We start from the raw sequence: 12,343 nt of genomic DNA on the forward strand, positions 1-12,343 counted from the left end.
AAAAAAAAAAAAAGCAGCAGGAAGACTTTGACCTGTCCACTTTTACTTGCTGGATCACGAGAGTTTTTTCAAACTGCATTTTTTAATCTGTTCCGATTCTTTACAATTTGAATAAAGAAATGAGAGAAATGTATTTAGTCATCCCAAATTTAGCAAGGAAATACTCAAACGCAGTTTCAATCTTAACCTTCTCAAGACTAAAATTTGATATTTGGGAAAAATTACAAGGGGTAGTAATAAGTAGTTAGCATTTAGCTGTTACAAATCTGCAACGCTTGCCCTGAGAGGGTTAAATTATCTTATACGTGTCCTCCATGCATTGGAGTTGGTCTTTAAGATCATGAGGTCTTCTTTCCCTTTAACTCTTATTAATCTGTTGGCATTTCCTGTTATTAAGGTTCAAAGCTTATTTTTTGCTTAAACCAAAAACTGATCAAAGGTTCTCTGCAAAAAAACCTTATGGGTTTTTTCCCCCACAAGTGGGTTCATTTTCAGTACCCATAGTTCATTTGATGTCTTGGGCTAATCTATTTATTTTGTGCGTTCATTGGCATTTCTGGATCATTAACCAGCATTTTTGTAATTTGTGCATTACCAGAAATGATGAAAGACGAGCAAAAAACAATAGTTCAGCACATACGTGATCCAGGTTCTTGCCATCTGTGCTGGAGGTTGGAAGTGCTCCTAAGGAGGAAAAAAAAAAAACAACTGAAACACACATTCATTAAAAGTGCTAACTTAATTTAGAAAGAAGAACACATAAAAAAAAAAAACAACTAAAATATCAAATTACTACTAATTAGTTTTCATGTACTTAGTTTTTTTAAGTTTGATTTTGTTGGTTGTATTTTGTTTACAGCAGATTGTGTTCCATGTCCTGATTGATTGACAGTAGTCTACAGCCAATCTCCTCTGTGCATTTTAGCGTGACAATTTTACATAAATTTTCGATCACTAGCAGTGTAACTCAGGTGCTGTCCTGCATGTGTGGAAGTTTTCACCTCAAAAATCTCATCATGTCGACAAAATATTGATTTTTTTTGTTTCAATCTTTAACACTGGGTTTATTTTTTTCCACAGAAGTTTGAACTTTTAGATTGTTTAAAAGCTCAAAGAAATATGAAAATATTGTCTGAAAAGTCTATAAAATGTGTAGTGAGGGAATCTCGCTTTTAAAACACCTATAATTGCTAGAAAATAAAACGGACTATTTGTCAGTTTCACTTATTGTGGGTCATTTTTAAAATATAACTCCCATAACAAACCACAGTAATAAGAACACCCTCAATCGTGGCCTAGAAATCACACTGTACTAAAACAAAATATAGACTCAGTTGGGTTCAAAATCCAAACATTTCAGAAAGATGGGGGATGTTTCTGCTAGCTGTCTCAGCAAACATCAGCTGTGTGTAAACTAACCCGTCATGGCAGTATCTGTAGACAAGCTGGGCTGAGTGGCGGAGCCGTTAGCCAATGAGACGACGTCAGCTATGACAGGATTCATCTTTGAGGAGTGGTGAGGCTGAGTCAGAGCTGACAGAAAAACAACAGGTCAGACCTGTCAATTTCCATTGGATTTGGAATAACAGGAGAATTAAAGTTTTTGGAGGACTCACTGCATGGCGTTTGTGGGGCGGTTCCTGTGCCGTTGCTGTTAGCGTGTTGGCTCATCTCAAAGTGAAGGAAGCAGTAATGCAGCAAGCAGCACATGTTGCAGAAGTTGCGGACCGAACCCAAACACTGCAGCTTCTCGTTCAAATAGCCCTGCTTCCTACAGCTGTCGCATCGACTCATCTGCAGAAAAGAAAAGCAGCAAATGTGTGGTAAATGACAACGGACCATTTAAACCGCTTTGTTTATGTGTGGGGGGGTAACATCCACTCACCCCGTAATGCAGGACTGTGTACTGAGACATGCAGTGAGGTTTGCAGAACTGCTCGATTTTGCCTCCGTAGTGGCTGTGAAGCATCTTTGAGCCAAAACCAGAGCAGTAGGAGCAGGAATGCCAGGTGAGATCCTTATTACGTAAAGTCAAGTCGTGCTTGAAGAGAACCTTACAGTCTAACACAAAACAAAGAAAAGCAGTGTTACTCAGTAACTCAAAGTTATTATATTTAAAAAAATAAGTAAAGCTAAATAGGGGTGTGATTATACAAGTCCACTTCCTCCCACTCATTTATAAACTCTTTAACAAACTGAATATTTAATGGTTTCTATGTGTTGGGTCCTGTATGTATGAGAACTAACATGTTCATGATTATTTTGCACATGTGATGTATGCATTTGCACGTATATTTGCCAGTAAATTCATAATTAACCAAAGTTTGATTTAACTGTGTATTTCAGATCTTTGTTTTATTGAGTTTTTCAAAATTAAAATCCATTTTAAAGATGTGATCAAAACCCCACATGGAAATATTTTTTTTAGTTTTTTGCTAAATGCAGTTAAAAAAGATCAAATAGAAAATATGTGAGGTTCAATTCAAGACAGATGTATTGTTAATAGCTGATATGGGTAGTTAAAAAACAAATAAGTAAAGCTAAAAATGAACATTATGACCCACTGACCCATACAAATTTGTGATGCTAACCTGTCTCTTTCTTAATCAGTAATGTGTGAAACTGCTGGTTTCTTACTTTCACTACAGAAGAAAAGCTCCTCCTGGTTGTAGGTGATGGAGTCAAAAAGCCCCTTCTCCTGCTTGCAGCCCTCACACACCACAAGGATGTTTTTCTCTGTTTTATACTTTTCAGAACAGGCAACACTGCACAGCAGAGAAATGCGGCCCTGACAGGAAACAAGCGCACTAATGTCATGTTTGGGATGGAGTTTTCTGTGGTCAGATAATTGAATCCGTGTCTTACCTGGTGACTGAACAGCAGGGGTTTGGTGTTGAAGTGTTTGTTGCACTGATGGCAGGTGAGCTTGATAGGATCTTTGGCCCCTCCCTCTGCCAGCTTTGGGAGCTGAGCTGAAGGGGAGTTGGCCTGGGCTTGCCCTGAGAGAATGGGGGAGGACACGGAAGAGGGGGGAGGCACTAGTGGAGGCACTGAAGAGTGGCTGAGATGATGACCCGGGAATGGGACTGAAGAGGAGTGATCTTGGGGAGTGGGAGGGACAGAGCTGGCCACAGCGGAGGACCCCTGTTTGGAGGGGTCTTTGGGGAGGGGGTCCTTTGAAGAGGAGGTTCCATTGATCAGGTCTGGCTGGGAGGGGGGACCGGACTTCTGCAAGACAACGATTTAAAATCCTTCACAAAAACTGTCAACATCAGATTTAGAATGACTGGACAGAATAGAATGATAGAATAGAACCTTTATTAATCCCAAACGAAACTTAAAACCGGCCAGCTGCTTGCAATCACCACACAAATATAAAAACAAATAAAAGAATAAAAACCTAAAATCAATTAAACTATTATTCAAAAAGCAGTTGGACTGATGTGTGGGGAAGCAGACAACATATGCTCAGTGGCAGTTTTGTTTCTAGATGAATACGACAACGAGAGCGACAATGAAAGAGAAATTAAAAACGTGTACGATGAAGAAATTCTTATGTATAGTTATCTTTTTCTTTTTAAATTTAGTGGGAGCAGCTTGTATTCAGGTGCACTCTATAGTCCTGAAATTAGGGTATTTGTTTTCATTCTATATTGGTGGACTTACTTTTCTACAAAAGTTTGAACTTTAAGAGTTTAAATAAGCGAGGAAAGTGGGAAAATGTTCATGACTGTGTGAGAAAAATCTATAAAGTGTGCAGTGAGGAGTTTACAGCCTTAAAATTGTATTCCTTCTTCAGAGATTTCACCTATCAAGGGCACATTTATTGATCATATGCCCTGTAATAAAAGAAGGAACACTGTTCACATCAGGATGTGCATCTCCCTGCAAAACCCCACAATAAAGTGGTCCAGTGGGTCTGAGCCTTTGAAGCTCATTAGAAAAATAAAGTGCAATCACTGCTTTACCCTGTACGTTGTCACACAGTTGTAGGAGCAGAAGTTTCGGATGGTGCCGTCCAACAAGGCCAGATGATACTGAGGAACAGCTGACACTTTGCAAAGACTGCATGGGAATGGAGCGCCTGAAAGAAGGAAAAGGACAATAAGAAAACGACTGTTCTAACACATAGTGGGCTTTTCTTTTTGTTGCTGTTTCCTACCAACAAGAGTTTGCAGCTGAGGTCGACTGTCCTCCACACAGTCACGAGAGCAGTAAAGCTGAATTTTGCCCTTTTGGTCTCGTTCCATTATGGTAGTGGACACTATTGTAATCTTGCGACAGTTGCCGCACTCCGTCGTCTTTTTGCAGGTCTGCACATTAACAGTTTGGAAAAAGTTTATGCCGGCTCGCCTAGAGACCAGGGGGAAATATGCAAAATAAATGAGCGTTTCGTACTTGTATGTAGGTGCCGATGCAAGTTGGACTGCAGAAGTTGAGGTGAGATCTCTCGATGAGGAGCGTATGACTGGAACCAGAGTTGCTGTTGCAGTAAAGCCCGCAGCCTTCGCAGCAGTTCATCGATAACTGCCGCAGCTTACGCCAGGTCACAAAGCAGGCATCGCTACAAAGTCTGTGCAGTCTTCCTTGATGGGTGACCTCATGCTCAATTTGCTGTGGAGGCAGTCGCATCAAGAACAAAGAAAGAAAACAGAAGAGGAGAAATCGTTGTGTTATTTTAGTATGGTTCTAGAGTGTTGGATGCAGCAAACTTTAGAAACAGTCTTAAAAACATTACAAGTCTAGTTCAAACATGACAAAGGTGTCTCACTAAAAACAGGAGTGCCAGTGTGTGTCAGCTGTGAGGCACAGATTTAAACAATATCTTACTCTATTGCTGACTTTGCAGACACTACAGAACAGTTTTTCGGGCAGGCGTTCCATGGGTTTCTCAGGTGGCTTCTCTGGCTTCTTCTCCACCCGTTTGTCCATCCATTTTTCAGGAATCTTATCAATGGTTTTCCTTCTATGTCTGAAGACAGACAGACAGAACTGGCCACAGAAGGATATCAATGTGCCATCTTCTGCTGGGATTGTGATCATGTCCCTCGGTTGAGTAATTTCCCTGTTAAAAAAAAAAAAAAATAGAAGAAAGAAGGGAAAATAAATGGCAATATCCACAAAATGAAGAACTAGGTGTAACCTATTAGATGACACAAAATAATAGCACCTATGTGGTGTTTTTAATATAAGTACCGTATTTTTCAGAGTACAAGTCACTTTTTTTGGTAGTTTGGCCAACTTATACTCAGGTGCGACATATGAGATTCTTAAAGGGCCTATTTCATGCTATTCTTAAGCTGTTCAGAGTAAACCCTTCCATATATATATATATGATAATAAATTACCCTTGGCACACTAAATAACAATATTTTTTAATGAAATACGAGTTATATTCCCAGACAACTCAATAATTTAGGCTCCGCCTTTAGCTCCTAACAGGCCATCATGTCGTCAAGCTAAAGTCAGTCTAAGCAAGTCTGTCATCAAGTCATCTCAACTTTTGCAAAAATTGATGTGCTTTTTGCGCAAATAAAATGAAAACATTTTACTGATCACTGCTAGGCTCAGCGGAGAAAGTGAGTATATGCTAGCCTGGGGTGGTGCTGGCAGCACAGACTCTTCCTGGAAGGGGCTGTTCTACTCTCTCTTACATTACAGTGTGAGGACCCACTTTTCATGGTGCTCAGAGTGAGGAATGCTCAAAGAAGCATGAATGGATCAAAATACTGCTTTTGGGGGAGTTTTTGTGAAGAGTCAGCACAATAGACTTAAAATAATAAAAAAAAGATGATTTTGCATGGTATAAACCCTTTAAAAAAATACATCGGTTCATATAATCATTATTTTCCCACTAACAACCAGTAGAGGGCACTGCAAGTGTGTGCGTCAGTATTTGCTACTGAGCAGCAAAAGAAGCTCTGCTCAGTCTGATCAGAGAGTGGAGTCATTTGATGATTCTTCTCATGATCTTTGATACTTTTGTTATTTGCACTAAGACAATAATTAAAAAAAGCAAATTATTATATTTTAAATTTGATTTAAAAAAAAGGAATTGTGTAAAAAAGTTGAATTTGTGCTAGTCCTCAGACTTTCAATATGAATATTTCTTTAGCGCTTTAAAGAAAAAAGGATACATTTATATACTGTATTTTATCATAGCCCCACTCCTCCTTTCCTTAGACAACATCTTTGGCAAATAAAAAATATTGGACAACTGTGCTCATGCAAGCCTGAAATGTGAGACGTGATGAAAGGATTTACCTGTTGCATTGGAAGCAGTTTCGATTCTTAGCTGGAGGAAGGTGACCTGTTAGACAGACTGTGGAGCAGAAAAGCTGTGTTGATCCTTTCCTCTGGAATGCTGTTTGGCCTTTCAGCAAAACCTGAAACCCATTAGAAACTGAATTTAATATGCGTTCATATTCTCATTTGATCAACATCTGCTTTGAGGCCTAAATTAAATTTAATGAGCAAAAGCTAGAGCCTCATAAAAGATGTTTAAATGAAGAATTATGTAAAGAAGAAACACATTACTGACAAGGTAAAGTCATAAACAGACAAATTTCAAACAAGACTTCTTACACATTATTGTTGCTCATCAAGTTTATTTTCAACTCCAGACCAAATGCTGTTACTCTGTACCTTGGAGCAGCCGCTGCAGCGAACGCTTCCAGCCATCTGAGGTGGAGGTGGACGTTGTGGTATCATGGTCAGAGTGGGAATCGGGCGTGTGACTGGAGCCGGCTGCCTGACGGGAAGGGAAGCCATAGCCTGGAGGACCGCTCCTCTTCCAGGGATGAAGATGGTAGTCTGAGCTGGAGCTGAGACGGCTGCTGGAACTTCAGCGGGAAAAAGGAGACATTTTCATGTTTCCATTAGTCTGACTGAGATGACTCCATCTTTCCTCAAACCCATTGTGTATAGGTATAGTTCTGAGCTCTGCCAGTAACTAAAATACTAACTGGAGCTCCAGTACCGACATTATTTTGACTAACTCTTCAACTGTTTATGAAATGAATGCTATTCCAACAGATATGCAACACTTTACAGTAGTGAAGTTCTTGCACAATAAATGTGACATTCCTGCATCATGTTGTGAAAAAAGTGGCTTTGCACCATTATGCAACACATTATTAACGTAAAACAACTTCTCTCCCCGTCAGAATCAGATGATTCATGTTGACTGCTTATATGGTAGAAAAGTTCCAGGAGGTCATAAAGCATGTGTTATTTAGGTGTCTGTGGCGACATTTCAGGCATTTAAGGGTTAAAAACAAACGGCTAATTCACAAATAATAGTAGGGAATAGGACTGAATAAAAAAAAAGCTTTTAAAACTTATCACAGATAACTGATCCACAATAGGGAAATTAATTTGTCACTATGGCTCAAAAAACAAGATAACAAAAACAGATAATAGCACTAAAATACAATAAATAATGACGTTTCTGGTGTCTATGAGGCGTTGGAGAGTCTAATAGCTGACTGGAGAACAGATCTACAAAAGATCTCCTTCCTGCAGTGAGGGTGTTGAGTGACTTTCCTCTACCTTTACCCATTTCTGTCTTCCAAAGGTTTCAGCATCAACAGAACCCAACATTAGCAAAACACTGGAGTCAAAGAGAAACAGCACATCAGCTGCATGAGACCATTTCTGGATCGCTGCATGGCTCAATTCCCAAATGCAGGAATGTCAGCTATGCACTGAATACTATGAGAGGGTTTTCTGACCAAAATACTTAGGCGGTAACATAATGCTCAAAACATAAATCTGCAATAGCAAATTACTCCAGTAAAACGTTCAAAGCAAAATAGTGTTCTGGTCCTGGTTTGTTGCAGTCATATGTGGTTCTGAATCTCTTTCCACACGTTTAGCCAGGTTCTTAAACCAAGAACTGTAGTACGGAGCTCCACTACCTCAACCTGTATGAACCTTCTCAACCCCTCCACTTTTGCAGAATATCAAAAGCACAGATGCTGAATACAAAAGAGTGCAGTTATGGCTTCTTCTCTTGCAGCAAACAGTTTCTGTTAAACCTCTGAGTTTGCTGAAGCAAAAGCTTCCGATAGTTGTTTCTGAGTGTGTGTCACAGTGTGCACCGGAGACCTGACCCATTTGTAATAATTACAACCATCTAATCAGAGATTTACAGAACAGTCCAGAGGAAGACAAAGCGCATCAATGTGGTGTCATTTCTGAATCTGTAGGGATAAAAGTTCAGATCCTGAAGCTTTAAACTCACTCCAGTTATTTTTAAACACTTCTAAAAGTGCTCCCAGTGATCTTAATTATGATGGTGTTAATCTTAGCCAAAAACTGAAAAATCTCTGTTTTCTAGGACATAGTTTCGGCAGAAATGGGGTAGTTTATTAGAAATTCACCTGAGTTGTGGGTGGTACAAGCAAAACCCCACCTCCCTTCCCTCCCCATTGCTTGGAGCAGGGAGTTGGTCGACATCATAAATGAGCTCTTTTTCCAACTAAATATTTTTTGGCTGCTTCTGATTCACAACAATTTGAATGGAGAAATACGACGAAATGCAGTTTTAAGCTAGATGTTCTTCATATACGTCCTCCATCGTCAGAAAAATCCCACAAGAACATTTTAAAGAAAAAACAGAATTTTCCTCTGAGAGCGTTTCTATTTCTAATATTTTCTCTGCCAGCTGATGTGCTGGGAGTGCAGGAGATGAGAATGCCTGACCGCTGCCCTCCATCGATAAAGTCAACATGCACCAACACAAAAACCATTAAAAAAATATATATATATTTTTTAACGTCTACCAGTAAAAATATTTTTCTAAAAGTAGCCTAAAGTCTGAGAGGCAATTAGTGAACCGATTTTTCAGAAGTAGCCATATTTTTAGCTTACCATTAGCCCTTTATTCATCTAATAACCTAAAATTTTAATTTTTTGTTCTGCCTCAAACACTAGAATAAAAAAATAAAAATTAGAATAACTGAATAGTAGAAAATAACAGCAAAAGAAATACTAAAAAAAGCAATTAAAAAAAATATCGGTGAGACTATAGTAAGATTAGTAGGTCTCGTCTGTGTAGTCAGTGGATATTTCCACCTAAATAAACTCACTTGTATTGGATGCGAAGGTGTTCACTCCTCCTACAGAGTAGACGGAGCTGATTCTTAGCTCTTCCTGAAATCGTTTAAGAAAAAAAAAAAAAAACATTAAGAGAATTGAACGGGTAATTGTTTGAAAACACAAATGGGGATATTTATCCAAAAAGTACAGTGTTCTCTCACTATATTGCAGTACTTTGAGAGTTAAAACAAGAGAGAAAAGTGAAAATGTTCATGTCTGTTTGAGAAAAGTGTGCAGTGAGGGTTTTTACAGCCTCAAAACATCCATATTTCTCCTTCACGGATGTCACATATTTTTAAGAACGTAATTTCTGCAATAAACGAGGAAACACTGAACTATAAATATTAAAGCCATCTCATTTCTATCTACTTATTTGATCTGGTTCAGGTAAACCTCTTCATATCCACCTCTTGTTGGTCCAGCTCCTCCTTAATCTGTTTGGTAGAACTCTGAGGCACCAAAGCAGCATCGTAGCCTTCATCAATAGGCTCGTCTTTAATGGTGATTCCAGGAGAAGCTGGGGGATTACTACCCTCCACTGGAGCCTCTGGTGTCTGAAATCATAAATTTCCACCAATTGACTCACAAGGACAGAAAAACAGCATATAATTAATAAGCAAACATTAAAATACTTACTGCTTCCTGTTGGCTGTCCTCAGTTTCCTCTGTCTGGTTTAAAACACCCTCATCTGATATGAAGACAGAGACAAAGACATTTTAGTTAGTTTAATCTGCATTTGAAAAACCACTTAGAAACAATGTTTTCTTTTCTGAGTGAATCCGATTCAGCCCTGAAGATAAGTCCCTGTTCTTCAGATGTCCAGCTGCCTTCAAAGCAACACCAGGGGTCAAGGATTGATGACTAAAAACCTCCTGTTGCAAGTCACTCTAAATCTGCTAAATTAATATTACAGCAGATAAAAATTAAAAACTGTCATAATACCCAAGAATATAAATCATATTTTTTAATGGAGAAAAGACAAACTTGGACAAGCTTGGATTAAAGCACTGATGTTGGTGACTATCTAGTCTACAACTTGCAGCTCCAGAGCCATGTGTGGCTCTTATCTCTCCATGATGGCTCTCTGGCTAAAGTAAAATAAAATAACAGCAATATTTTAAAGTAAGGATTACCTAGTTAGCGATTATGTAATTTGGTTAAATTTATAAATTGATGGCCGAGGTGCACATAGATGATAAACTATGTAGGTTTTTACATCCCTGTTGACCTGAAGAAGCGATATTAGCTCAACACTTCCTCCAGAATGCACAGATTTTATATGGAAAGCAAAACTTTGGTAAAAAGTTTGATGTTTTAGTAGCCCAAACGGCTCTTTCACTGTTAAAGGTTGACGATCCCTGATTTAGGGCTTCAATTGGGTCCTTTCATGTGGAGTTTGCATGTTTTCTCTGGGCACTCTGGTTTCCTCCCACAGCCAAACATTCTGCATTGGTTAATTAATCCTTTTAAATTGTCCCTAGATGTGAATGTTTGGTCCTGCAACAGACTAATAACCTTTCCAGGGTGTACCCCACCGTCATCCTACAGTAGCTGGGTTGGCTTCAACAACTCTGTGACCTCAAAAGGGCTAAATCGGGTTCTGTAGATGGATGGAAAATAAATCAACACCCTTTAAACCCCAGGGTATTTCTGTTTCTCTCTTACCTGCAGGATCATTTACCATTTTCTCTCAAGTCTCATTCCATTAGAAACTCCACATTTTAGAGGTTCCGCATCATGGATCATTTGTGTCACATCACTGGCTTGTCCAATGAAAACTGCTAGATCTAGACCAGGGATAGGCAACTCCAGAGCTCGAGGGCTTCAGTGTCTGCATGATTTCCAGATATCCAAGCCCTACTCATGACTGATTACCTAGTCCAGGTGTGTCCAGCCAATTAGAACATGCCAAAGCAGGGGATGTTGGAAAACATACAGGAATGTGGCCCTCAAGATCTGGAGTCGCATATCCTTGATCTGGACTAAGCATCAACTCTCCATACATGAAGAATCTTTACGTTTAAACACAGCATCGACATAAACTTTGGTTTAATAGAAACAAAATTTGCTGAGAATGTTAGTTGATAACAAAACGCTGTTTATAAGGAGATTAGGTCTGACATCATCATCACTGGGGTTTTCTTTAATGTTCATCACCTGCTACACTTGAGCCTAGACCCTCCCTGTTTTCCAGCTCTCTCTTGACTGCTTGATGCTGACAACATAAATCAGGTGAGTTCAGTCCATCAGAATGTGGAATCACTTAAGTCAGCTAATCAGTGGCAAACTGGTAAAAGAGAACTGGAAAACAGGCAGGATTGGCCAACCCTGTCCTACACCATTATACCACAGTACACTATAGTGCTGGAAAAGGATCTCTGAAGAGCAAGATCTGGATTTTTAGGATAAATCTAGAGGTGTGTGATGTCAAATTCTACCTCTGCCGTTGTCTGGCGTGTTGTCCTGGGAGGAGTGAGACGTGTTAGCAGACCCCTGACTGGCTTCTCTTTCTCGTTCAGCCTCCTCATCCTCTCCAGGTTTCTGAGGAGTAGAATCTTTTGAGGTGGAGGTGTTCTCCTGGGCGCGTTGGCTTGTTTTTGAGTTAGCCTTGTCAGCATCCTCCACGGTTCCCAGTGGCAGGGCATAATGCCAGTCTTCTTCATCCTCGTCCTCCGGCTCAAATGCAGGAAGACCATCCAGTGCATCGTCAGACGCAGCGCCCCCACTGCCTCCAGATCCGCTTTTGCTGGTCACCATTTTAAACGGGGAAAGTTTGTTGGAAGATGAGGATGGAGCAGCAAGATTAGAAATGCTCGAGTCTTCCACTTCCTCCTCCATCTCCTCCTCCACCTTTTCTTCTTCTGGTTTGCTGCAGGTGCTGTCTTCTTCCATCAGTGGGTTTTGATCTTGTCCTGAAGTTTCATCCAGTTCTTTTTGCTCATTCTGACCACCGCTTTTGGAGGAGGAAACGGAGCCACTGGAGGAGTCCGCAAATTCTCCCAGCCCCATCACCTCATCGAACATTCTGGACATGTGCTCCTCGTGCTGGCCAGAAAGGAGACGTGTGTTAAAACAAGGAAAACTATACACAAACACCTACTTGTCCTGGAGAGAAAAGGTGAGGATTTAGACTTCAACCAGAACACAAAAGTCAGGTTCTGTGATAGCGTGGGGTTGTCTAGCTACCCAGCAAGAGAAACAGTTCACATTTCTCATGATGCAAAAAAAAAAAAAAAAAAA

At 39.9% G+C, this 12,343-nt stretch overlaps 1 protein-coding gene across 6 annotated transcripts in view; it reads right to left on the minus strand.

Moving 5' to 3' along the window:
• The window catches only part of LOC112146440 (zinc finger MYM-type protein 4), a 29,961-nt gene that overhangs the window by 8,618 nt on the left and 9,000 nt on the right, over positions 1–12,343 (minus strand). For 5 of the 6 annotated variants that reach the window (XM_024272285.2, XM_024272278.2, XM_024272269.2 and 2 more), the window contains exons 2-17: positions 11,542–12,148; positions 9,739–9,791; positions 9,510–9,656; positions 9,093–9,156; positions 6,646–6,842; positions 6,265–6,386; positions 4,831–5,065; positions 4,399–4,614; positions 4,163–4,313; positions 3,969–4,084; positions 2,866–3,228; positions 2,638–2,788; positions 1,886–2,061; positions 1,617–1,794; positions 1,420–1,533; positions 641–684 (exon numbers count right to left, since the gene is read on the minus strand). In XM_024272285.2, coding sequence (XP_024128053.1) covers positions 641–684; positions 1,420–1,533; positions 1,617–1,794; positions 1,886–2,061; positions 2,638–2,788; positions 2,866–3,228; positions 3,969–4,084; positions 4,163–4,313; positions 4,399–4,614; positions 4,831–5,065; positions 6,265–6,386; positions 6,646–6,842; positions 9,093–9,156; positions 9,510–9,656; positions 9,739–9,791; positions 11,542–12,148 — 2,934 coding nt within the window. Of the gene's footprint in view, positions 1–640; positions 685–1,419; positions 1,534–1,616; positions 1,795–1,885; positions 2,062–2,637; positions 2,789–2,865; positions 3,229–3,968; positions 4,085–4,162; positions 4,314–4,398; positions 4,615–4,830; positions 5,066–6,264; positions 6,387–6,645; positions 6,843–9,092; positions 9,157–9,509; positions 9,657–9,738; positions 9,792–10,768; positions 10,937–11,541; positions 12,149–12,343 lie in introns of those variants that run through there. The other variant, XM_024272302.2, reaches the window with a different exon arrangement.

The sequence above is a fragment of the Oryzias melastigma genome, linkage group LG22, assembly GCF_002922805.2.
Source record: "Oryzias melastigma strain HK-1 linkage group LG22, ASM292280v2, whole genome shotgun sequence".
Classification (NCBI taxonomy): Eukaryota; Metazoa; Chordata; class Actinopteri; order Beloniformes; family Adrianichthyidae; genus Oryzias; species Oryzias melastigma.